General features: G+C 40.7%; 1 protein-coding gene across 1 annotated transcript; it reads left to right on the top strand.

Annotated features, from left to right (window-relative positions):
* Positions 1–806: 806 nt before the first annotated feature.
* Positions 807–27,563, top strand: LOC311146851 (myosin heavy chain, fast skeletal muscle-like; the record flags this gene model as incomplete). The annotated part of the gene is made up of 39 exons (XM_084183456.1): positions 807–1,022; positions 1,529–1,672; positions 1,873–2,029; positions 2,517–2,544; positions 3,565–3,673; positions 3,801–3,893; positions 4,069–4,129; positions 4,716–4,814; positions 5,164–5,267; positions 5,668–5,806; positions 6,046–6,164; positions 6,339–6,488; positions 6,583–6,753; positions 6,933–7,236; positions 7,453–7,517; positions 7,611–7,698; positions 7,814–7,931; positions 9,008–9,131; positions 9,512–9,648; positions 15,114–15,369; positions 17,016–17,258; positions 17,926–18,102; positions 18,193–18,338; positions 18,500–18,590; positions 18,877–19,266; positions 19,388–19,514; positions 19,711–19,829; positions 19,947–20,143; positions 20,268–20,451; positions 20,575–20,740; positions 21,037–21,161; positions 21,478–21,786; positions 21,982–22,185; positions 22,293–22,418; positions 22,558–22,728; positions 22,964–23,068; positions 23,164–23,259; positions 25,353–25,484; positions 27,543–27,563. 39 exons carry the CDS (start codon positions 807–809, stop codon positions 27,561–27,563), a joined length of 5,811 nt encoding a protein of 1,936 aa, XP_084039582.1.

Consider the following 27,563-nt stretch of genomic DNA (forward strand, 5'->3'; position numbering starts at 1 on the left):
TGGAAGTGGGTGGGGCTAGTGAGACACAGACACACAGAGGTCTCTCATCCAATCCATTTCCTTCACCAGAGTGGTCCATAATTAACTTTTGCTTGCTTGGCACTTTCAAACAGATATAAGGAGGCTGAGGCCCCAGCGTTCTTAAGTCAGATACCTTCTTCCTCTGTGGTAAGACTCTCTCCGCCTCCTTAGATTTGTACATACAGTTTCATATTTGCGCTCAGCATCTGAGGCAGTAACTAACTACACTGTTTGAGTTCAGCATTTATTTTTTTTACATGTCTTTTGTATGATTTTACAATATGCAATCAAGTGGCATTGATTTAAAATGTTTTAGTTTAAATGTGTTTTACTTAAATTGTAAAGTGTAACTTTCATTCACGGTAAAAAGTGGTATTCCTGCTCTTGTTTTTTAAATTGAGGGGGTGGTCTAGAATGTAACTGGGTTTTCAGGGGTATTTATTTGAAGTCTTGAGATGAAAGTTTCCAGTTGCACCTGTAGTCGAATTGGATGTAATGATGAAGTTGAATGATGCCATTCAAAATGTTTTCTAGCCCTTCGGGGGCTAAATTATAATGCTTTAGATATGCGTATTCACAACACCCTGATGTTTCACAGGGTCCTCCAAGACGTACAAATTCATCTGTAGGAGTGGAAAAAGAAGGTGAGACATGGTTTGAGTCTTCACATAAAATGTGATAAAAATATTCTGTGTGAGATGCCGCTCACTCTATTGACTGGGGAGGAATGCACCACAGAGTCAATCATGTCTCTTGTTTCATCTTTTTCCTAGTGTTCCGTCACCATGAGTACGGACGCAGAGATGCAAATCTACGGCAAGGCTGCCATGTACCTTCGGAAACCCGAGAGGGAGAGGATTGAGGCACAAGCCGCACCCTTTGATTCAAAGAACGCCTGCTATGTGACAGATGTCAAGGAGCTGTACCTTAAGGGTCTGATCATTGGCAGGACAGAGGGAAAGTGTACTGTAAAAGTCACGAATCCTGACGGCACTACAATGGTAAATCCAATCTGAAAAGTATTCAAATTCAAGTTTGTGCAATTACACTATTTAAAAAAATATATATATATTTCAAAATGATCAAAAACATGCCAAAAGTCAATATGAAATCATTAACAAAAGATTAAGAAGCATTTTTCTTTTTTTAACAGAATATTTTTAACCCTCAAACAAAACAATTTTATTGAACTATTTAAAAACGGCATGGAGTTATTGATGTTGACTAGTCAAGAATCACCATGTATGTGTCAGTGGGGATTTTAAAAAATCATTTTTTTACATTTTAGTCATTTAGCAGACGCTCTTATCCAGAGCGACTTAATTTATTTTTTATTTTTTTATACTGGCCCCCTGTGGGAATCGAACCCACAACCCTGGCGTTGCAAGCACCATGCTCTACCAACTGAGCTACACGGGACCAAGATTGAACTTGTATTTAATGAGCAAAAAGCATTCAGTCATGTCCAGTTTGATCCGTGTGTAATCTAGATTTCTGACTGTTTCAGGATAAAGAGTTCAAAGAAGCAGACATCTACCAGATGAACCCCCCTAAGTACGACAAGATTGAGGACATGGCCATGATGACCTACCTGAATGAAGCCTCTGTGTTGTATAACCTCAAAGAGCGTTATGCAGCATGGATGATTTATGTAAGAAACCTGCATAAACATACACACATACTGTAAATGAACATAAGAAATTCCCACATGCATGAACACACAAACAGTACTACACAGAAATGAACGGTAGAAACCAAAACATACCAATACAGTAGATCCACATTAGTATATCAAAGCACACCCTCATCCTCACATAAATCCCTTAATTTCATTGAATCCCTTTCATCCAGACCTACTCTGGGCTCTTCTGTGCCACGGTGAACCCCTACAAGTGGCTCCCCGTGTATGACGAAGATGTTGTCAACGCCTACAGAGGGAAGAAGAGGATGGAGGCTCCACCCCATATCTTCTCCGTCTCTGACAACGCCTTTCAGTTCATGATGATTGGTACGAGCTCTCATGGATGGATGGATAGATAGATAGATGGATGGATGGATGGATAAATTAATGAATGGATGGATGCGAAAAAATATATATAAAAAAATAACACTTAACCAGTACTTCTAGCCCTGACTCTACTGACAGCTACCTTATTGAGGAAAAATGTACTTTCTATGCCTGTAATGTGTGGTTGTCACTCCCAGCTATCTTAAGATGAATGCACTAACTGTAAATCGCTCTGGATAAGAGCATCTGCTAAATGACTAAAATGTAAAATGTAAATGGATGCATGGATGGATGCATGGATGGATGGATGCATGGATGGATGGTATTCACTGTTTTCTAGTTAAAGCAGTTTGCTGGGAATATTTGATTTCACTAGACTTAAATGGAAAATGTACCAAAAAATGAAATTCATGATGATGCTTATGAATGCAATTATGTACCCATAATGTTGCTTGAGTATAATAAGGAACATGTTTTTTGGTTCTAGATAAGGAGAACCAGTCCGTCCTGATTACGTAAGTTATTTACTATAATTCCACTTGAGAAGATGTTTCTATTGTAATATGTTGGGTCACTTGGTGTTATAAAATACATGACATTATGAATGGATTAGGTCACTTGGGTGTGATGAAAATATACTGAACAAAAATATAAACGCAACATGTAAAGTGTAGGTCCCATGTTTCATACGCACAAAAAGCTTATTTCTCTTAAATTCTGTGCACAAATTTGTTTAGATCCCTGTTAGTGAGCATTTCTCCTTTGCCAAGATAAACCATCCACCTGACAAGTGTGGCATATCAAGAAGCTGATTAAACAGCATGATCATTACACAGGTGCACCTTGTGCTGGGGACAATAAAAGGCCACTCTAAAATGTGCAGTTTTGTCACACAACACAATGCCACAGATGTCTCAAGTTTTGAGGGTGTGTGCAATTGGCATTTTGACTGCTGCAGAAATGCCCACCAAAGCAGCTGCCAGAGAATTTAATGTTCATTTCTCTACCATAAGCAGTCTCCAACAAGTTTTAGAGAATTTGGTAGTATGTCCAACCGGCCTCACAACAGCAGACCACATGTGTAACCACGCCAGCCCAGGATCACATCCGGCTTCTTCACCAGCGGGATCTTCTGAGACCAGCCACAGCTGATGAAACTGAGGAGTATTTCTGTCTGTAATAAAGCCCTTTTGTGGGGAAAAACTCATTCTGATTGGCTGGGCCTGGCTCCCAAGTGGGTGGGCCTATGCCCTCCAAGGCCCACCCATGGCCTAATTCATTTTTTTGCAATTTACTGATTTCCTTATATGAACGGTAACTCAGGAAAATCGTTGAAATCGTTGGATGTTGCATTTATATATGTGTTCAGTATACATGGCATTATGAATGGATTAGACTGTGCGTAATAATGAGTCGATGAGTGGAAATATTCTAACTTATGTTAGAAAACAGGTGAACAGTGTATTTGTCAGTGCTATTTCTTAGCAAAAGCCAATATGACACTTAAACCCATCATTCTCGGTCATATAAACCAGTGGAGAATCCGGTGCAGGAAAGACTGTCAACACCAAGCGTGTCATCCAGTACTTCGCCACCATTGCAGTTTCTGGTGTCAAGAAGGAAGTAGACCCCACCAAAATGCAGGTAGGTTATGCCTTTTTAACATATTTCAGTTTGGTGGGCTGTGTAAAAAAAAAATTCAAGTGCTGAATACTGTTTTAAGTAAAGTGTTTCCCAGTTTCTGAGCAACTTGTGTTTTTTCTCAAATCAGGGGTCTCTTGAAGATCAGATCATTGCAGCTAACCCTCTGCTGGAGTCTTACGGTAATGCCAAGACAGTGAGGAACGACAACTCGTCTCGCTTCGTAAGTATGAAGAATTGACTGTGGAAGTACGTTATATTGGGTGGAAAAATGTCAGTAGTTCCCTATAGTTGTATCAATAGATGTCCAACGAACTGTAACATTTCAAGGGGTCTATCAAAGTAAAATGGTAGATTTATTTAGTTGACCTATTTCTAACCCCCATGCTCTACTATAGGGTAAATTCATCAGGATTCACTTCCAAGGAGGCAAACTGGCTAAAGCTGACATTGAGACCTGTGAGTTGGTTTTGATTGTTTCTCAATGCTTTCCTTAAAGACTTGCTCCGGAACTTTGAAGACTAGGAAGTCTTTTTTAAATCTCGCGCTTTGGACTGGATGTGTCTATGTGTAGTAGACTAGCAAGTATGTTTTAAATCTCGTGCTTTGGGCTGGATGTGTCTATGTGTAGTTTATACATGCACAATCTGTCTTAACTTAATTAGCCAGGAAATCCCTAGTTTTAAAGTGACTTTTTTCTGGAAGCGCCATTTTCCCTACATTTTCCCCCAGGTGGGCCAGCCCCCTAGCAATTGAAGTTTCAGCCAATGAGCTTCAGCCCTTCGCCATTTGAGTGACAGCTAGCAAGTTGCACACACAGCAGAGCGAAAGAGAGAGTAATGACTTGGTGCACATATCTGCACATATGTGAGGTAGTACGTAATTTTCGGGGACCATTTTTGACTCGTGAGCGATAATTTCAGAACTACTGACTATAAAGTATACAAAAGTACCGGAGAATCTTTTTAATTCACACAGCATATTTCGAGGAGATCACATCATCAGATATAATATTTTTCTATCACTTGTTCTCTTTCTCTCTCAGACCTGCTGGAGAAGTCCAGAGTGGCCTTCCAGCTGCCCGCTGAGCGAGGCTACCATATCTTCTACCAGATGATGACCAACCACAAACCTGAGCTAGTTGGTAAGGCAAAGTAGAGGTTTATGTGAAATTATTCCCACCCCCATCTGTGGAACTTATTAAACATTTTCATACTCTACACTGTTAATATTATTACAATGACTACATCCAAGGTAACAAGGCATCTAAACATGGGTCAGGTCTTTCAAGGTCTTTCATGGGAAAGATCTATCAAGTAATGCACTGTGATGCACTAGTCCTGGAGCCTCAGTCCCCTCTTTTGATGCTATGTATTATATACTACATGTATCCTTGAGTCCATCTATTGAGTAAAGGAGGGAGAGATACTGTAAAGGTAGGACAGCACAATTCTAAGAGATTTAACTGACAAACCATTCTCCGTTGTCCACAGAAATGACGCTCATCACCACCAACCCCTACGACTTCCCCATGATCAGCCAGGGTCAGGTCACTGTGGCCAGCATCGACGACAAGGTCGAGCTGGATGCCACAGATGTGAGTCATACAAAGTGTTAACCAAACTCTAGATATGGAATGGGTAGGATCACCATACACACTGAATGCACTGTGCAATTCCAACTTGGTGGCAGCTGGGCACCTTGTGTTAGTTAGGCACGTGCTTCAAGGCACTCTTCATGCCTTCACTCTTCGCCTTGAGGCACATACCTGTAAGACATCCACAAGAGACTGCCACTATATGCCCTGTGGAACTGTGTAAAACTAATTTTGTGCTGCCATATACTAGTGTGTTGGCCAAGAGCAATCATGTGGAACAGAGAAGCCAGTCAATTGTATCCATCCCATTTGTTCTGGACTGAACACAGAACGGTAGTGTACTGTAACTGAGCAAACTGCCGTTCAGTTCTTCACGGTTGTACTTCCTCTCTAATGCCAGGATGCCATTACAATCCTGGGCTTCTCTAATGATGAGAAGATGGCCATCTACAAGCTGACAGGAGCTGTAATGCACCATGGAAACTTGAAATTCAAGCAGAAGCAGCGTGAGGAGCAGGCCGAGCCAGACGGCACAGAGGGTGAGTCCCACTCAAAGATATACAATATGGAAAGCATTAGTCCCTTTCCCAGTCCCAAACATATAAATAGAACACATAAGACAGACAGGCATGAGATAAAAACTCAAACCCCCGGAAAATGATTTTAAATAATAGATGTGGGTTCAAATCTAAACCTAACCTACAAAAGAGCTGGCCAAACTATTTTGTCAGTTTGACATCAGAAACAAGTGATCTGTTGTTGTTGGCTCTCTCTCCAGTTGCTGATAAAATCGGCTACCTGCTGGGCCTGAACTCAGCTGAGTTGCTGAAATGTCTGTGCTACCCCAGAGTGAAGGTCGGCAACGAGTACGTGACCAAGGGACAGACTGTGCCTCAGGTAAGGCGGTCAAACACAGCATCAAACATCTACCATTTTCTAACGACCTGAATTATTTTGGGGATGAGTGCATTGCTTTCTAAAAATAGTAATGTTGTTTTCCCAAGCGCTTATCGCCTTATCACTAGACATGGCCAATATCTCCTGTAATAATTTGAGTTATTATCATTGCAGGTTTATAACGCAGTCATGGCTCTGGCCAAGTCCATCTACGAGAGGATGTTCTTGTGGATGGTCATCCGTATCAACGAGATGTTGGACACCAAGAATCCAAGGCAGTTCTATATCGGTGTGCTCGATATTGCCGGGTTTGAGATCTTTGATGTGAGTATGAGACCAGAACAAGACAATTAGTTGTGATTAAGAAGGATTACAGCCTTGTATAATGAAATTATCCCTTTTGAAATTCCACCAACAGTACAACAGCATGGAGCAGCTGTGCATCAACTTCACCAATGAGAAACTGCAACAGTTTTTCAACCACACCATGTTCGTCCTGGAGCAAGAGGAGTACAAGAAGGAGGGAATCGTCTGGGCCTTCATTGACTTCGGCATGGACTTGGCTGCCTGCATTGAGCTTATTGAGAAGGTAAGTTATCGAGAGATATATTCACAGTGGTACAATGTATCTGACTGTTGAGAACTCAATAGGTTTCCTATTTTGTGCCCCTAAATGAATAGAATCCTATAAAAGCATGTTTGCAAAAGGAATAAATGTGATCCTAAATGTAAATATCAATCATTTGATATACATCTCTTTTTGTAAAGCCATTGGGCATCTTCTCCATCCTTGAAGAGGAGTGCATGTTCCCCAAGGCGTCAGACACTACCTTCAAGAACAAGCTGAACGACCAACATCTTGGCAAAACCAAGGCATATGAGAAGCCCAAGCCTGCCAAAGGCAAGGCAGAGGCCCACTTCTCCCTGGTGCACTACGCCGGCATTGTGGACTACAACATCACTGGCTGGTTGGAGAAGAACAAGGACCCCCTGAACGACTCAGTTATTCTGATGTACGGGAAGTCCTCAGTCAAACTGATGGCTACCCTGTATCCTGCTGCCCCACCTGAGGGTAAGACCAGCATCACGTCAACATATTTAATTAAGCCCTAGTTACAACTCAGACCCACATTGTCTTTAAAGCCTTTGAATGTATCACAATTTCTCAGGGTTATTCACTGGGTTAATTTACACATACAATAGGTGTTATTTTACACAATCTCATTGGTAGTGTTTGCATTTGATTCTCTTATTTATAATTATATTTTACTTTTCCACATTTGAACAGATACAACCAAGAAAGGAGGCAAGAAGAAGGGTGGTTCCATGCAGACTGTGTCTTCCCAGTTCAGGGTGAGCTCTTGAAATGTGTATATTCAGTCCTTCAAAAGGTGCATTGATTATCATAAATTATTTATGAGAAAATGGTTTGTAACCCTCTTACAGGAGAACTTACAAAAGCTGATGACCAACTTGAGGAGCACTCATCCTCACTTTGTGCGCTGCCTGATCCCCAACGAGTCAAAGACTCCAGGTCCCGAAATATTGCGTTAAATATTACATCTTATCAATACAGTATGAGTAACCTTAATGAGTCCAATATTTAATCTGTTTATGTGTATTAAAAGAGACTTGGTTTGTTTTACCAGGTCTGATGGAGAACTTCCTGGTTATCCACCAGCTCAGGTGTAATGGTGTTCTGGAGGGTATCAGGATCTGCAGAAAGGGCTTCCCCAGCAGAATCATCTACGCTGACTTCAAGCAGAGGTACACACACACAAACACAAATGCACACACGCACAACAACAACACACACACACACACACACACGCACACACACACAGAAAGATCTGCTCCAAGAGTTTTCCCAGCATCAGAATAGCTATTTCATGTGCATTCGGAAAGTTCAGACCCCTTGACTTTTTCCACATTTTGCTACTTTACAGCCTTATCCTAAAATTGATTTTTCATCAGTCTACACACAATACCCCATAATGATAAAGCAAAAACAGGTTTTTAAAAATGTTTGTGCCAGGTTTCCTCCAGACGTGACGCTTGGCATTCAGGCCAAAGAGTTCAATCTTGGTTTCAACAGACCAGACAATCTTGTTTCTCATGGTCTGAGAGTCTTTAGGTGCCTTCTGGAAGGTTCTCCCATCTCCACAGAGGCACTCTGGAGCACTGTCAGAGTGACCATCGGGTTCTTGGTTACCTCCCTGACCAATGCCCTTCTCCCCCGATTGCCCAGTTTGGCCGGGCGGCCAGCTCTTGGAAGAGTGTTGGTGGTTCCAAACTTCTTCCATTTAAGAATGATGGAGGCCACTGTGTTCTTGGGGACCTTCAATGCTGCAGACATTTTTTGGTACCCTTCCCCAGATCTGTGCCTTGACACAATCCTGTCTTGGAGGTCTACGGACAATTCCTTCGACTTCATGGCTTGGTTTTTGCTCTGACATGCACTGTCAACTGTGGGACCTTATATAGACAGGTGTGTGCCCTCCAATCAAGTTGTAGAAACATCTCAAGGATGATCAATGGAAACAGGATGCACCTGAGCTCAATTTCGAGTCTCATATTAAAGGGTCTGAATACTTATGTGAATAAGGCATCTGTTTTTTCTATTTTTAATACATTTGCATACATTTCTGAAAACAATTTTTGCTTTGTCATTATCGAATATTCTGTGTAGATTGATGAGAACAATATTTTTTGGAATACATTTTAGAATAAGGCTGTAACGTAACAAAATATGGAAAAAGTCAAGGGGTCTGAATACTTTCCGAATGCACTGTATAACCAACCTATTACAACTTCACATAAGTTAAAAATGTCTCCTCATTCAGGTACAAAGTACTGAATGCCAGTGTCATCCCCGAGGGCCAGTTCATGGACAACAAGAAGGCTTCTGAGAAGCTGCTTGGGTCCATTGACATAAATCACGACGATTACAAGTTTGGACACACCAAGGTCAGTCAAATACCCCCAGCAAAAGCTGACAACAAAACACAACTTCAATGATAATTCCAACCCTAACTGTTCAACATCTCACCAGTATCTTCATTTAACTAATGAAAAAGGTTGGAAAACTATTTTTACTCACATCTAAGTATAGAAACTCAACTCATTATCATGTTGCATTGGTTTAGAGTGATTTGGTTGCAGTTATCTGTATCTGTGTTCATTATTCATCTGCAACTGTACAATAACTTACAACTTAGAAACAGCCTATGCAATGTTTATGTTGTTCAAATCAATCCAGTGGTGTTGTTGCCCTGTTTTGATCCAACCCTTTCTATCTGTAACCATCTGACTGTGGTTCCAATGTTCCATGTTTACCTGTGCCTCAGGTGTTCTTCAAAGCCGGTCTGCTGGGTGTCCTGGAGGAGATGAGAGATGAGAAGCTGGCCGTTTTGATCGGCATGGTCCAGGCTCTCAGCCGTGGATTCCTCATGAGGAAAGAGTTCACCAAGATGATGGAGAGGAGGTGAGGAATAGTAGACTTATAATTTTTTTTTCATTGTTTTTTCACCATTCAGCTCCCCTCAACCCATACCATCTATTTCTGAACGCCATCCAGTTTTGATTTCTATTAGCCATATATTTTTTAACTATGCGGTTTCACAAAAGTCCTGAACCTTTCTAGTCTCATAGTTTCTACAGATAGTCAATTAAAGATATAATGTTTTGCTAAGAGTATTATTATTTTATTGATCGATTGACTATGACTTTGCAGAGTTAGCTCCAAGTAAATGTGGCAATTTTTCAGCCATTCCTGAACCTGCGACCAAAAACAAGCTACATATGGGCAGTACCAAAACAAGTGATCTAATGATTCTGTCTCTTCGCAGAAAAATCTGCAGAGCTTAAATGGTTGTATCTCCCATACATATAACATTCTGTTGGTTGCAAGAATAATGTGTAATAATTTTAGTTTTGAATCTGGCGTCTTTCACAAACTTTTGAATTGAATTGAAAATCGAAAATCTCCTCCCAACTATGTTGCAACATGTATGGCGCAGCTGTCCATTTTTTGGTTCTTAGATTAAACTTTTTTATTCATCACGATTTGCTTTAGGCAATTTTGGTCTTTAATGCCGACAGACAAGTTCCTTACCTTTTCCCCTTTACACTGCGGTAATGCTGCAATCAGTTGGCTGTAATTTTGGATAGAGAAGACATTTCCATATATTTTTGTTAACAGCATGTCACCAGTCCTATTTGTGATATCATTTACAAAGATTATACTTTTTTTTCTGATTTAAAAAATAAATAAATAATCAATTAGTATTTTTGAGTTTAACCATAATATTTCTTGTAATATTTGTTTGGTCTTTTCTGGTGGATTAAACTGAAATAGCAGCCAACTTTCTATTGCTTGTTTTAAAAATAGCGATAGTTTGGAAATGATTTCATTTTCAATTAACCGAAAGTGAGAGGTTGTAATCTGAATAAAGGGAAACAGGACATTCTTGAACACGGGGTGAGCCATTCTTACTAATCTACAAGAAAACCAGTTCGGATTTAAGTGTAGCTTTTGTATGACTGAAGCCTTTAGTGAGTGAGACGTCTAACACTTTAATATTTAATTGTTTCTGCCCTCCGAATTCATATTCATTATATAAATAGGCCCGTTTAATTTAGTCTCGCTTCCCCATTCCAAATAAAATTGAATATTTTTTACTCATATCATTTTTAAAAACAAGTCGTTGGGTGTAGGCCATAAGTAAATAGGTAAACTGGCATATGACTAAAGAGTTAATCAGGGTGATTTTCCCACAAATAGACAGCTGTTGTCCTTTCCATGGTAGCAAAATCTTGTCTAATTTCTATTCAAATGTATTGTAGTGAGATCGTTTATTTTTTGTTCAGGGTATAAATACCTAGTATGTCCACTTCACCGTCTGACCATTGTATTGGTAAACTACACGTTAATGTAAACGTTAACATTTTTTGAGATCCAATACGTAATATGGTACACTTATCATAATTCGATTGTAATCCAGAGAGTTTAGAAAAATTATCTAGATCCTCTGAGGCTGTGGAGGGATCCAACTTGTGGTATTAAAAGAAAACATGAATCATCAGCGTACAATGACACCTTTGTTTTTAAGCCCTGGATTTCTAGCCCCTTTGATATTATTGTTGGATCTGATTTTAATATCTAACATCTCGATGGCCATAATAAATAGATATGCCGATTATGGACAACATTGTTTTACTCCTATTGACAATTTAATACTTTCTGAGAAGTAGCCATTATTTACTATTTTACACCTAGGGTTACTATACATAACTTTAACCCATTGTATAAGAGATTCTCCAAAATTAAAATAGTCCAGGCATTTATATATCAATTCCAGTCATACTTTATCAAAAGCCTTTTCAAAGTCTGCTATGAATAGTAGGCCTGGTTTCCCAGATTTGTACTTGTCTTATATTATCTCCAATGTATCGTCCATGAATAAAATCTAACACCTTTTTAATTCTATGCGCTATGCATTTTGCTAGAATTTTTGCATCTTTATATTGGATCTTCACATTTACCACCTGGGTCCTGTTTCAGTTAATAGTGAAATCAGACCTTCTTGTTGAGTATCTGATAGTCTACCATTTTTATCGGAGTGGTTAAAACATGTTAATAACGGACCTTTGGTACATTGAAAAATATTTGATATACCTCAACTGGTATACCATCTAGCCCTGGAGTTTTCCCGGACTTGAAGGCTTTAATTGCATCGAGAATTTCATCCGCTGTAATTTGGATTTCACATTACTCTTTCTGTACAGCTGTTCATTTGACATTATTAATTGAACAATAATCCTTGCAATTAACTTAGTTTAGTGGAGATGGAGGAGATTGAAACGAAAACATATGCTTAAAGTAATTTGCTTCCTCTTTCAAAATATTGTTTGGTGGATCATGGGTGACTTAATTTGTAACAAATTTCAGTAAATAATTTTTGGTAGCATTTCTATTTTGAAGATCCGCATATTCCATCCAGTTCGCTTTATTTTTTATAATATATTAGACTTGATCTTTCTTGAATAAGGTCCTCCAGTTCTTTTTGTTTTTCCTCTAACTTATTCTGTGCCTCTCTAGTACAGTTTGTATTGCTATCTATCTGTACTCTTAGTCCCTCTATTTCCTTTGTTAATATGAACACTTTTCACCTACGTTTCTTTTGTTTTAAATATGAGTATTGAATTGCATGGCCTCTAAAGGCACATTTAAAAGGATCCCATACAACAAGGGGATCTGCTGTACCTATGTTATGTTGGAAAAAGTCTGTTATGAATTATTCTGTCTTGGTTAAAAACTAGTTGTCATCCAATAGGCTTTGATTACATTTCCAATATCCTCGCCCACTTGGAAATTCAGCAAGAGTAATGTACATGCCAATTTTTTGATTCAACTTTTGGTGCCAGCGAGAATGACATAAGAAAGTAGTCAAGACGACTAGCTTGATTTAGCCTCTGCAATGTATATCTCACTAGGTCAGGATATTTAAGCCTCCATATATCCACTAGTTCCAATATATCCATGATATTTGTAATTTCCTTAAGTGCATGAGGGTCCATTGAGGTATTTAAAACCGTATTATAATCTCCCACCATAATAATAAAGTATTGTATTGCTTGTAGGCTTGAAAGAAAATTATTTTCAAAGAAGCGTGGATCATCATTATTTGGACCGTATAGATTAAATGAGCCAAATCTGTTTATGGTCCAATAACATATTTAAAAAAATCTGTCTACCTTGCTGATCTGTTTGGACAGTTTGCACATTCGGATCAAAATTATTATTAATTAATGTCATCACCCCTTTTGATTTTCTTTGCCCATGGGAGAAGTATATCCCCCCCCCCCCCCCAGTCCTTTTTCCATACAACTTCATCAAAAATTGTTGAATCAGTTTCCTGTAAACAATATATATATTATATTCCTTCTCTTTTAGCAGGTAAATACTGAATGTCTTTTCATATTATCTGCTAAGCCATTACAATTATAACTGGCTATACTTATTTCACCATTTACCATAACGAGATACAAGTTTTAATTATATTTATGCTAATATATGTTTGTAAACTTACCATTAAAAAGTACCATGATGGTTGTGTATCCATATAGCTGTACCATGATATTTGAACTGCTACTGAGTAAATCTCCAATTGTTCTCCAATATCCACTATTCCATCCGCTAAAACCCTCCCCCCATCCCAAGTTGGGTTGTCGTCCCGGTGACTGGCAGACCACCCCTGTCCCCCTGGATCCTAGGGCCTTTGAGAGATCGGGACCCATCCTTTAGAAAGAGCACACAGTGGCACCCACAGAACAGCAGCAGATTAACAGCCAAAGGCATTTCCAACGCACTCACCTCCATTATATTGAATAGTTATTTTATATATATATAAAAAATTATTGAATATCTTTATTTATTCCACAATTAATGAATAATACCGCGTAATGATGTAGGCACTTCCTATGAAGGATTGTTACCTATAACCAGGACTGGCATTACAAAAATCACATTTTTGGCAAGCTATTATTGTGATTCAACCTACCACTAACATCATTACCCCATAGCAACAGATGTGGGATACATACACACACACACACTCTCCCCACCCTTCCCCCAACAAACAACCACAAGCTCAGATGTTCAACAGTTGTTCCATCCCGGAGCCCAACTCAAGAGAAGGCTTGACGTGTGAATGCATTTACAGTTGTAGCTGTTTGAGAAGGCCTGCAAAAATTGAGCAAGAATGGGGAGATTTGATTAACCAATGTCAAGTCCTAGCTGATGGAGCTTAGATACACCCCCCTACCCTGAAACACACACACACACACACACACACAGACACTGGTCCCCCGTTGTGAGCATTTTCCCAAGCACCTCTATGCAGTCAAACCATTTGATTATTTTGTGTCGCCAGGGCCACAATAATTTGCTCCCTCTCTGATTGTCCGAGTGTGACCCCCTCCCCATGGGTTACTGCAGCCAGTGTTGCCAGCACTGCCACTACCTGGGTGGGGGTACCCCACCGGAATCCCCACTGGCTAGGTACAAGGTCGTCAATGTTCTCATTAGCAGCTTTGAGAATTTCCTTGTATATTATGCTCTCCCATCAGGGGGCTCTGGCTTTGTAGGACCAACCCTGCCAGGCAGGCTCAGAATCTTGAGGGGGCAGTGCTGCTTTAGTGGGTCTCTGACCGCGGTGATGTTTCTTTCAGTCTCGGCTGTGTATAGGCTACTTGCAGTAGGCCTATAAAACAGATAAGGACTTCTCCTTAGTGTGTGGGTCGCTCAGGTGGGTGTCTAGGATATAGGGTTGGGGACCATTCAATCATGATAGGACAATAAATAAATAAACTATTTACCCATTAATTCTTAAAGAATATAAAATGCCTCATGAGCTAAGCATGACCTGTAAGTCCTTGCATTCCTGAATGTAGCTTTAAAAAAGGTCCAATGCAGCTGTTTTTATCTCAATATCAAATAATTTATGGGTAACAATTAAGTACCTTACGAAGATTGTTTCAAAATTAAAATAGTGAAAAAGAAACAAAAATAGCTTCTTAGCAAAGAGCAATTTCTCAAGCAAGAATTTAGCTATGACTGTCTGGGAGTGGTCTTAGTGGGGAGGTGAAAATTGAAAACTAGCTCTTATTGGCAGAGAGGTTTGGAACTCTTTCTTATTGGTCTATTAACTAATTTACTGCCTGGTGATGTCACCAGGCAGGTCAAAACGCCATCCCACCAATTTCAGGCAGACTTTTCAAACAGCTCTTACGCTAAAAGGGCATTCTCATTATTTTCACAATTTCACAGGATTATTCCAACCTCATAGTGTGGAAATGTATATAAAACACAGGACAATCATGATTTTGACTGCACTGGGCCTTTAAGCATGTCACTCACCATGCCACTCTGTCCTTTCTGTTGACCAGAGATGCCATCTTCACCATCCAGTACAACATCCGCTCATTCATGAATGTGAAAACCTGGCCATGGATGAAGGTGTACTTCAAGATCAAGCCCCTGCTGAAGAGTGCCGAGACTGAGAAGGAGCTGGCTAACATGAAGGAGAACTTCGACAAGATGAAGACAGACCTGGCCAAGGCTCTGGCCCGCAAGAAGGAGTTGGAGGAGAAGATGGTGTCTATTACGCAAGAGAAGAATGACCTGGCACTCCAAGTTGCATCTGTGAGTGAGAAATGATCCTCATGAGGTCACATTTACATACACAAGAATACACAGATGAGCACACATTTTTATTCTCCATGTTATACATATACACACACACACACACATATTTACATATATATACACATATACATATATACACACATATACATATATACACACATATACATATATACACACATATACATACATATACATATATACACACATATACATATATACATTTATACACACATACATATATACATTTATACACACATATACATATTTACATTTATACACACATATACATATATGTAAACATATATATACATATATATACATACAAACATATACATATATATACACACATATACATATATATATATATATATATATATATATATATATATATATATATATATATATATATATATATATATATACACACACACATATATATATATATATATATATATATATAGCACCAATCAAAAGTTTGGACACACCTACTCATTCAAGGGTTTTTCTTTATTTTTACTATTTTTTAAAATTGTAGAATAATAGTGAAGACATCAAAACTATGAAATAACACATATGGAATCATGTAGTAACCAAAAAAGTGTTAAACAAATCAAAAATATATTTTATATTTGAGATTCTCACAAAGACACTTCGGTTGGAACCAAAAATCACCAATTTGGACACCAGACCAAAAGGACACATTTCCACCGGTCTAATGTCCATGGCTTGTGTTTTTTGGCTCAAGCAAGTCTCTTCTTCTTATTGGTGTCCTTTGCAGCAATTCTACCATGAAGGCCTGATTCACGCAGTCTCCTCTGAACAGTTGATGTTGAGATGTGTCTGTTACTTCAACTCTGTGAAGCATTTATTTGGGCTGCAGTTTCTGAGGCTGGTAACTCTAAAGAATTTATCCTCTGCAGCAGAGGTAACTCTGTGTCTTCCATTCCTGTGGCGTTCCTCATGAGAGCCAGTTTCATCATAGCGCTTGATGGTTTTTGCAACTGTACTTGAAGAAACTTTCAAAGTTCTTGAAATGTTCCCTATTGACTTACCTTCATGTCTTAAAGTAATGATGGACTGTCATTTCTCTTTGCTTCTTTGTGCTGTTCTTGTCATAATATGGACTTGGATTTTTACCAGATAGGGATATCTTCTGTATACGACCCCTATCTTGTCACAACACAACTGATTGGATCAAATGCATTAAAAAGAATGAAATTCCACAAATTAACTTTTAAGAAGGCACACCTATTAATTGAAATGCATTCCAGGTGACTACCTCATGAAACTGGTTGAGAGAATGTCAAGAGTGTGCAAAGTTGTCATCAAGGCAAAGGTGGCTACTTTGAAGAAACTCAAATATAAAATATATTTTGATATGCTTAACACTTTTTTTGGTTACTACATGATTCCATATGTGTTATTTCATGGTCTTGTTGTCTTCACTATTATTCTATAATGTAGAAAATAGTAAAAATAAAGAAAAACCCTGGAATGAGTAGGTGTGTCCAAACTTTTGACTGGTACTATATATATATATATTTCATGAATTTATATAGATTTGCTCTGACCTCTGACTAAATCAAATCTATATGTTGATACACAAAGTGAGGCTGCTGATTTTTCTCTTGTTCTGAAACCAGGAATCAGAGAATCTGAACGATGCTGAGGAAAGGTGCGAGGGGCTCATCAAGAGCAAGATCCAGCTGGAGGCCAAACTCAAAGAGACGACTGAGAGGCTGGAGGATGAGGAGGAGATGAATGCTGAGTTGACTGCCAAGAAGAGGAAGCTGGAGGATGAGTGCTCTGAGCTGAAGAAGGACATTGATGACATGGAGCTCACCCTGGCCAAAGTGGAGAAGGAGAAGCACGCAACTGAAAACAAGGTCTTGTGTCTTCCATAGACAGTCTAACCAAACAATAATCAACTCAAAACATAAAATAGCTCAACAGAAATGGAATTACAGTTATATTGTGTGTGCAGGAAAAATGAAGACACAAAATAGTAGAACAGTGGTACTCTCTCCTCTCTCCTCTCCTCCCCTCTCTCCTCTCTCCTCTCTCCTCTCCTCCCCTCTCTCCTCTCTCCTCTCCTCTCTCCTCTCCTCCCCTCTCTCCTCTCTCCTCTCCTCCCCTCTCTCATCTCTCCTCTCCTCTCTCCTCTCTCCTCTCCTCCCCTCTCTCCTCTCTCCTCTCCTCCCCTCTCTCCTCTCTCCTCTCTCCTCTCTCCTCTCCTCTCCTCTCTCCTCTCTCCTCTCCTCCCCTCTCTCCTCTCTCCTCTCTCCTCTCCTCTCTCCTCTCTCCTCTCTCCTCTCCTCCCCTCTCTCCTCTCTCTCTCTCACCACCCCTCTCTCCCTACAGTAATTGTATGTTCAGATCCCCCTCGTTTATGACTTCCATTCAGTACACTGGCATTGAGTTCACTGCCATCTAGTGTTGACTCTATAGAACAGTACTTGTTGACATTTCTAATCTGAATGAAATACATATCAAACCAATTCTCCCCTTCATGGTGAAGTGACCAAAGGCTAATTTTGGTGTGGCCGTTTTCAGGTTAAAAACTTGACAGAGGAGATGGCGTCTTTGGATGAGAGTGTTGCCAAGCTGACCAAGGAGAAGAAAGCCCTCCAAGAGGCCCACCAGCAGACACTGGACGACCTGCAGGCAGAGGAGGACAAAGTCAACACTCTGACAAAGGCCAAGACCAAGCTGGAACAGCAAGTGGACGACGTGAGTGGAGTTTGGCCATGATAGTATGTAAGATGATATTATCTTCAGTTGTTTACATAAGAAAAATACATGTGTGTTTTTATCTTGTAGCTTGAGGGTTCTCTGGAGCAAGAGAAGAAGCTCCGTATGGACCTAGAGAGAGCCAAGAGAAAGCTGGAGGGAGATCTGAAACTGGCCCAGGAGTCCATAATGGACCTGGAGAATGACAAGCAGCAGTCTGATGAGAAAATCAAGAAGTAAACACAAATAAATTAACACAGTATTACCTGCCATCTTGATCATAATGGTTGTTCTTGACTAATTCTTGAAATTATGAAATAGCATTTACATATGATACTCTCTCTTTACCCTATCGGACCAAAACCATCTTTGCAATCGACGTGTTTGTGTTTCTTAGGAAGGAGTTTGAGACCTCCCAGCTCCTCAGCAAGATTGAGGATGAGCAGTGTCTGGGAGCTCAGCTGCAGAAGAAGATCAAGGAACTCCAGGTACAGTACAGTACCTAAGCTCCTGTACAGGAAAGCACACACCTGAAACATTTCATAAATAAATATTCTGGTAGCACACATTTTTCCTGGTGGCTTGTAGGTTGGAAAATGGTGCTTCTTGCTGGTGCTTCTTAATGTTATGGTTTTGGTTCCCGCATGGGACACTATTTACTTATTATATTAGTGTAACTGGCTTTGAATGAACACATTTATGAAAAATATACATACTATTATTATTTTATGTATTGTAGTGTTCATCCCTCCCTGCTCCTGCCCCCTGTTCTAGGCCCGGATTGAGGAGCTGGAGGAGGAAATTGAGGCTGAGCGTGCTGCCAGGGCTAAGGTTGAGAAACAGAGGGCCGATCTCTCCAGGGAACTTGAGGAGATCAGCGAGAGGCTGGAGGAGGCCGGAGGCGCCACTGCTGCACAGATTGAGATGAACAAGAAGCGTGAGGCTGAGTTCCAGAAGCTGCGTCGTGATCTTGAAGAGTCCACCCTGCAGCACGAGTCCACAGCCGCCGCTCTGCGCAAGAAGCAGGCCGACAGTGTGGCTGAGCTCGGGGAGCAGATCGACAACCTGCAGCGCGTCAAGCAGAAGCTGGAGAAGGAGAAGAGTGAGTACAAGATGGAGATTGATGACCTCTCCAGCAACATGGAGGCCGTCGCCAAGGCTAAGGTGAGTAGTGATGCTTTGATCAAGCAGTGTTGAGGAGGGTCAACTACATTACCATTCAAGTTAACTGAAGTTGACAGGAGTCCCATATATAAAGTAATGATGGAACATGTTTCACTAACAGGGCAATCTGGAGAAGATGTGCCGTACTCTTGAGGACCAGCTGAGCGAGATCAAGACTAAGAATGATGAGAATGTTCGCCAGATCAACGACATCAGTGGACAGAGGGCCAGACTCCTGACAGAAAATGGTACCATCATCACCAACGAACAACAAACCAATGCTTTCTTTCTGTAAAACACAATAACATGGGTTGGGGGCTGTATCCAGTCCACAGTTTCTACTGGACTATTCAACACCTAACATTGCCATACGATACCTTAAAATACATGTTCAATCTTAGAGAACAGAGACCCCATTAACAAGACGTTCCTCTTTCCCTGCAGGTGAGTTTGGCCGCCAGCTAGAGGAGAAGGAATCCCTGGTGTCTCAGCTGACCAGAGGAAAACAGGCCTTCACTCAGCAGGTGGAGGAGCTGAAGAGGCAGATTGAGGAGGAGGTCAAGGTAAGGGACTCAAAACGGACATCACCGACTACAGAGTTTAGAGCTTCATATAGACGGTGACTACGCCACCCTCAGAGACTTTGTCATTTGTAATTTATCTCCTTTTCTCTCTTACAGGCTAAAAACTCATTGGCCCACGGTGTCCAGTCTGCCCGCCATGACTGTGACCTCCTGAGGGAGCAGTTTGAGGAGGAGCAGGAGGCCAAGGTAGAGCTGCAACGCGGCATGTCCAAGGCCAACAGTGAGGTGGCTCAGTGGAGGACTAAGTATGAAACTGATGCCATCCAGCGCACAGAGGAGCTGGAGGAGGCCAAGTGAGTCGCACTCAACAGCAAAAACTCAAACATACAGTGTGGATGGTGAGGGTGGTAGGGGGATCTAAGAAAATATTACGTTGATATGTATTTTAACATTTGTACACCCTCTGTCGTCCAACAGGAAAAAGCTGGCCCAGCGTCTGCAGGATGCTGAGGAGACCATTGAGGCAACAAACTCCAAGTGCGCCTCCCTGGAGAAGACCAAGCAGAGGCTGCAGGGAGAGGTGGAGGACCTCATGATTGATGTTGAGAGAGCCAACGCAATGGCTGCCAACCTCGACAAGAAGCAGAGGAACTTTGACAAGGTTAAAATGAATAAACCTCACTCTAGGGTGATATTTTCTGTCTGCTATATGATCAATTGTAATATAATTGTAACATATTTCTGATTCCAAACTTCATCAATAACTTCTAATGGATTTTCCTAGGTTCTGGCAGAGTGGAAGCAGAAGTATGAGGAGGCTCAGGCTGAGCTGGAAGGAGCTCTGAAGGAGGCTCGCTCTATGAGCACTGAACTCTTCAAGATGAAGAACTCCTACGAGGAGGCTCTGGATCATCTGGAGACTCTGAAGAGAGAGAACAAGAACCTGCAACGTGAGCATTTGACAGCAGTTCTATTGGGCTCATGTTTGACTAGTGTTTTAAAAATGGAGGGAACTGTAATCAACATTTATTACACCATTTTAGAACAGTATTATACTTACTTTATTATTTGAACTTGTAAATCGTTATTCCTTTGAACAACCCAAGGATGTAGCAGCACTTAGATTTGCAAGACCGTATGAAATGCTGATTAATTAATTAGTATGATTCAATGTCAACTTCAGTGTAATGGCGGTATCCACTGAAAATCTCCCAAGTCTAAACTGCTCCTGTGTTTGTGTGTGCAGAGGAGATCTCTGACCTGACTGAGCAGATCGGAGAGACTGGCAAGAGCATCCATGAGCTGGAGAAGGCCAAGAAGACTGTGGAGACAGAGAAGTCTGAGATCCAGACCGCTCTGGAGGAGGCTGAGGTACAAACTACAGCTGTTTGATTGGGAAAATAGTGTTATCCCCATGAGCTTTTGCAGAAGCAGCAGCTACTCTTCCTGGGGTCCACTAAAAACACAAAACATGACAAGTAACAAAACCCTGATAGACAAGGACAGTCACACAAATTTAAAATACGATATACAAACAATACGACTAAAGTGGTACACTAGCCAATGCCAGCTACAGTCCAACACTCCCTGTATTGGTGTTTATTGTAGTCATATATATTTAATTCCTTGTGTTATACACATCCAAATGTATTGAACACAATTTGCCTGACTGCTTCTCTTTGTTCAGGGAACACTGGAACATGAGGAATCCAAGATTCTGCGTGTGCAGCTGGAGCTGAACCAGATCAAGGGTGAGGTGGACAGGAAGCTGGCTGAGAAGGACGAGGAGATGGAGCAGATCAAGAGGAACAGCCAGAGGATGATGGACTCCATGCAGAGCACCCTGGACTCTGAGATCAGGAGCAGGAATGACGCCCTGAGGGTGAAGAAGAAGATGGAGGGAGACCTAAACGAGATGGAGGTCCAGCTGAGCCACTCCAACAGGCAGGCCGCTGAAGCCCAGAAACAGCTGAGGAACGTCCAGGGACAGCTCAAGGTAAAGGGACTGGGGAGGGATTTGCTTGTAAATCTGTAGAAAATTATAGCACAGAGGAATTTAATAGAGTTAACTAATATGCTGTAGAAAAGGTAGGGATATTGGGGAAATTCTTACCAATGAGCATTTCTATCACCCATCCTATCACCTCTACTTCCACCAGTCCTAATGAACCTATGTCATTGTGAACCCCAGGATGCCCAATTGCACCTTGATGACGCCGTCCGCGCCGCAGAGGACATGAAGGAGCAGGCAGCCATGGTGGAGCGCAGAAACGGTCTGATGATGGCTGAAATCGAGGAGCTGAGAGTTGCTCTGGAGCAGACAGAGAGAGGCCGCAAAGTGGCTGAGACTGAGCTGGTAGATGCCAGCGAGCGTGTTGGACTGCTGCACTCTCAGGTACGTGTCAAAAGCCTTTAATAATGAAGCTAAACCAAGCATACCGTTTCTGCCTTGTGACTTGAAAGTTCTCTTGAGATTCAAGAAAATTGTCTTCCCTCCTCCAGAACACCAGCCTTCTGAACACCAAGAAGAAGCTGGAGTCTGACCTGGTGCAGGTGCAGGGAGAGGTGGAAGACATCGTCCAGGAGGCCAGGAATGCAGAGGAGAAGGCCAAGAAGGCCATCACTGACGTGAGTCCTTATGATCTATTCAATTACAGCAACTTGATTTGTATCCAAGGGCCAATGGTAGCTGGGCTGGTTTACCACAACAAAGTCTCATAGGGACGTTATGATTATTGCCAATAAATCAAACAAACTACCATTCCAGGCGGCCATGATGGCTGAGGAGCTGAAGAAGGAGCAGGACACCAGCTCTCACCTGGAGAGGATGAAGAAGAACCTGGAGGTCACGATCAAGGACCTGCAGCACCGCCTGGATGAGGCTGAGAATCTGGCCATGAAGGGAGGCAAGAAGCAGCTCCAGAAACTGGAGTCCAGGGTGAGTTAATAGCAGGGTGGATTAGAGTTGATTGAAAGACGGATTGCTGGAAATGTATTTGATCATATACAAATACACAGGAGCATTGAGTAATGACTTTTTCTCTCACCTAGAGAATGAAAAGATGTTGTTATCATTACAGACCCCTTTCAATTAAAATTGTAAAAGTACATAGGAACAGACAATCTGATTTCACCACCTCAAACAAATGCCTACGTACATTTTTTCCACGAAGGTGCGTGAGCTGGAGACCGAGGTGGAGGCTGAGCAGAGAAGAGGTGCAGATGCAGTCAAAGGAGTCCGCAAGTATGAGCGCAGAGTCAAGGAGCTCAGCTACCAGGTAAGAGAAAGTACCTTCTTCACAAACTTGACACTAACACAGACAGGTTTGTGTATAAAACTATGGGGCATTGATTCTTTGATCTTCTCCCACAGACTGAGGAGGATAAGAAGAATGTTAGCAGACTTCAGGACCTGGTAGATAAGCTGCAGATGAAAGTCAAGGCCTACAAGAGGCAGACTGAGGAAGCGGTGAGTCACATACTTAGTCAAATACTCTGAAAGCGTACATTCAAAAACATATTTTTTTCCCTTGTAGACATTACAAAATGTAATTACATTTACATCATTTAGCAGACACTCTTATCCAGAGCAATTAGGGTTAAGTGCTCTGCTCAAGGGCACAATGACACATTTTTCACCAAGTCGGCTCTGGCATTAGAACCAGCGACCTTTCGGTTACTGGCACAACGCTCTTAACCACTAAGCTACCTGCTGCCCCATGTCCATACAGTTTAATGTCCATACAGTTTAGTTTAGGCTATTTCAATTCCTAGTGGTAGATGGATATAAAAAAAAGCAGACACTGAATATCCCTTTGAGTGTGGTGAAGTTATTAATTAGGCTTTGGATGGTGTATCAATACACCCAGTCACTACAAAGATACAGGTGTCCTTCCTAACTGAGTTGCCGGAGAGGAATGAAACCGCTCAGAGATTTCACCATGAGGCCAATGGTGATTTTATAAACAGTACAGTGTTTAATGGCTGTGATGGGAGAAAACTGAGGATGGATCAACAACATTGTAGTTACTCCACAATATTAATCTAAATTACAGAGTGAAAAGAAGGAAGCCTGTACAGTATAAAAACATTCCAAAACATGCATCCTGTTTGCAACAAGGCACTAAAGTAATACTGGCAAAGGAAAACATTTTGTCCTGAATACAAAGCGTCATGTTTTGGGGCAAATCTAAAACAACACATCACTGAGTATCACTGTCCATATTTTCAAGCATGGTGATGGCTGCATCATGTTATCGGTATGCTTGTCATCGGCAAGGACTGGGGATTGTTTCAGGATTTAAAAAAACAAAAACAGAATGGAGATAAGAACAGGCAAAATCCCTGTAAGATGAAAAACCTGGTTCTGTCTGGTTCTGGGGGACGAATTAACCTTTCAGCAAGACAATAACCTAAACACAAGGCCAAATCTACACTGGGGCTTTCTTACCTAGTAGTAAATGAATGTTCCGGAGTGGCCTAGTTACAGTTTTGACTAAAGTAAAGTAAAGAAACTAAAGGGAAGGAGGAACGGTGATATCAGGTGCCGGTAAAGTTGTTCATGGCCAAAGTTCACACTGTGAATGGGAGTAATTCCATCCCATGCGTCATCCACTTCTTTCGGTGTAGCTGTAATGGGAGTGGGGGATCATCTCCACGTTTGAATTGAATAATAAATTAGAAACGGCAAAGCAAGGCTTCTGCCTACAGCTATATTGATCACACATACGTGAGTAAAAATTGGCACAAAAAAATATATAAAAAAATCGGTCCAGACCTGTACAGGCTGTCAGTCGATACACTCAACTAAATAAAATGTAAAACAGCCTATACATGAAGCTCACAGACGAATTCAACTACTCACACCAAACACCTACTTGCTCAGTATTAACTGTGGGTAGCTAATGAGAGGGATTTTGACTTGAAAAACTATGGCAAGACTTAAACATGGCTGTCTAGCAATGATCAACATCCAAATTGACAGAGCTAGAAGAATTTTGAAATTAGTAAATGGGCAAATATTGCACAATCCCGGTGTGCAAAGGTCTTAGAGACTTGCCCATCGCTGTAGTTGCTCCCAAAAGGTGTTTACAACATGTATTGACTCAGGGGTGAGAATATTTATCTAGTCCAGATATATTAGGGTTTTATTTTTCATCAATTATAAAAAAACGAATCATTCTTCCACTTTGACATTTTTTTTGTAGATCGTTGACAAACAATGTAATTTAAATCCATTTTAATCCAAATTTGTAACACAATTAAATTTGAAGATATCCAAGGGGGGTTAATACTTCTGATTGGTACCTGGAGGCCCCTGGAGGCCCCTGGAGGCCCCTGGAGTCCCCTGGAGGCTCCTGGAGGCAGTGGTTTGTTCCCCCGTTCCACCACTCACGTTCTCTGCTGTATCATCTATCTCCCTATGAACATTGCTATTCCTAAATCAGTCAATAAAATAAATAAAAAACATTGAAATACCTTAAGAAAAAAAGAATATTAATATGCTACCTGAAGCTTCAAACTTTGAATACTGATGTTTACTCCTCTCTTTTCCTCACCCAGGAGGAACAAGCCAACAGCCACATGTCTAAGTTCAGGAAGGTTCAGCATGAGCTGGAGGAAGCTGAGGAGCGTGCTGACATCGCTGAGACTCAAGTCAACAAGCTCAGAGCCAAGACCCGCGACACTGGAAAGGTACAGAGCTGCTGCTAAACCTGTATCTGACTAAATGATCAAATATGTGACCAACTGGCTCGATTTAGTCTTATGTAGCAAAATTTGAAATGGTGTTTTTGACATTGGATAAAAGTAGAGACTTGTATAAAAAAATATATATCATGCACTACAGTTGAGGAACAATGGAAAAGTAATTCTGCTTTTAAAGTTGATAAACTTGTAACCTCACTTTTGAGAAAAGGGCCCTTGAATGTTTTGGTACACCTACTGGAGAGCTCTTCTTTGTCTACACCCATTCAGCATCGTTCACACCCACTTAAGCCCTAGCCCCACCCATTTCTTTAAGGATTCACATGTGAGGCTATGTACTAAACAACCAAAGATTTCAAGACTAAAGGCTGGTTTATACTACGGGTGTGTTCGTCAATTTAATCTGGAGTGCCAGAGTGTGCTCTGGACATTTGTAAACTCAGAGCGTTGTCAGATTGTCAATTTTTATGTTATCCAGAGGCTGTTTTTATGTTACCAGAGCGTTGGTGACCATAACTGTGCTGCTGGCAACAATTGAATTACGCTTTTTTGCCAACGTTTACTGACACTGCCCATATTCAATGGGTGTTGAGCTTTCGTACATTTGTTAGTTATTCTGCGCTCTGGCACAGTCATACGAGAGTGCTCTGAAGTCGGAGTAGATAGCCAGAGCGAATTTATCAGCTACGTCTATCGACAGTTGTCGCAGTGACATCATAAAAATTCTATTGAAATAGTTACTTGCATAGTGGAGTCTTTTGTTTAGACATGTAGCTAGCTAGCTAAACAATTAACCATAATCCCAACTCTAATGTTATTACCCTGACTGAATCTGCAGGTAGCTAACCAACCAGGTTCAATGTTAGCTAGCTAACATTAGGCTATAACTAGCAATGAAAATGGCTCTGAGATACTAATAATATTACTACACAGATCATACACGTAATGTTAGCTAGCTAGCCAGCCAGCTAACGTTAGCTAGCTAGCTAACAGCACACTTTAACTTGAAATGAAAACGACATTCTGACAAAATTAGAAACGTGTAATGTCTGAAAATGTAGCTAGCTAGACTATCTTGCCCATATACATGGATGGACACTTCTCCCTCTCTGTCATGGATGCCATGGTTGCCTTTAGTTTGAAGATGGAATCCGGAGACAGGTGTTTTATACAACAGCCTTCTGTGTGTTCTCTTTTCGACTCTGTCTGCATATTTGCAATGAAACATCAGAATTGTCTCCATCTCCTTAGCTATCATACTCTAATTCTCCTAATTTCAAAACTTGGTCCTCCAGAAAGTGGAGAGCAACACTTATGCAATTGTACGACGTGATATCTTTCAAAAACAACGCGTTAGAAAGGATTACCTACACATACCGACCAGCTCATATTATAGACAGTAGCGTGCTACATGGCAGACCAATCCGAACTCATCTCTCGGCATGTCCAGCCCACTCAGTATCTCAGCCAATCTAGCGGGAAGGTTGATGTCTTTTTCCATTGCTTAACCAACTAGTCTCGTAATTTAACAATTGTATTCGTATTTACAGATGGCATACAAGTTTGTTATTAAGGCACATGAAAGTTCACATGTTCCAGAAGGCAATCTGCCAAAAAAACGCATTTTGATAAATAAATAAAGTTTATGTTCAAATGGCGCTCCTGTGAAGTAGTGACACGCGACATACACCTAGTTTCCTGAAACAAGTCACATATGGCCACATCAACACCACCTATGATGCAGTCTTCACAGAGGTCAATACAGAACTTTTACACAAAATTTTTTAAAAATTAAAATTTACATATTTAATTAATTAATTAAATAAAATACTAAAATGTATTTAAGATCTCCAAGAATAACATTTCAGGTCAAAACATAAATAGATTAATTAAAACTAAGTTGGTACGTCAAAATTGAAAATCAAAGCTTAGCACTGAGCCTTAAATGTTTGATCCATTACATGATTTCCAAATGTACATATATTAATATATTTAGCATGTTCATTATTAATACTCATCCATTATATTCTTTCTTTCTTCTTACAGGGCAAAGAAGTTGCTGAATAA

Source organism: Coregonus lavaretus (assembly GCF_964263955.1).
Source record: "Coregonus lavaretus genome assembly, chromosome: 19".
Taxonomy (NCBI): domain Eukaryota; kingdom Metazoa; phylum Chordata; class Actinopteri; order Salmoniformes; family Salmonidae; genus Coregonus; species Coregonus lavaretus.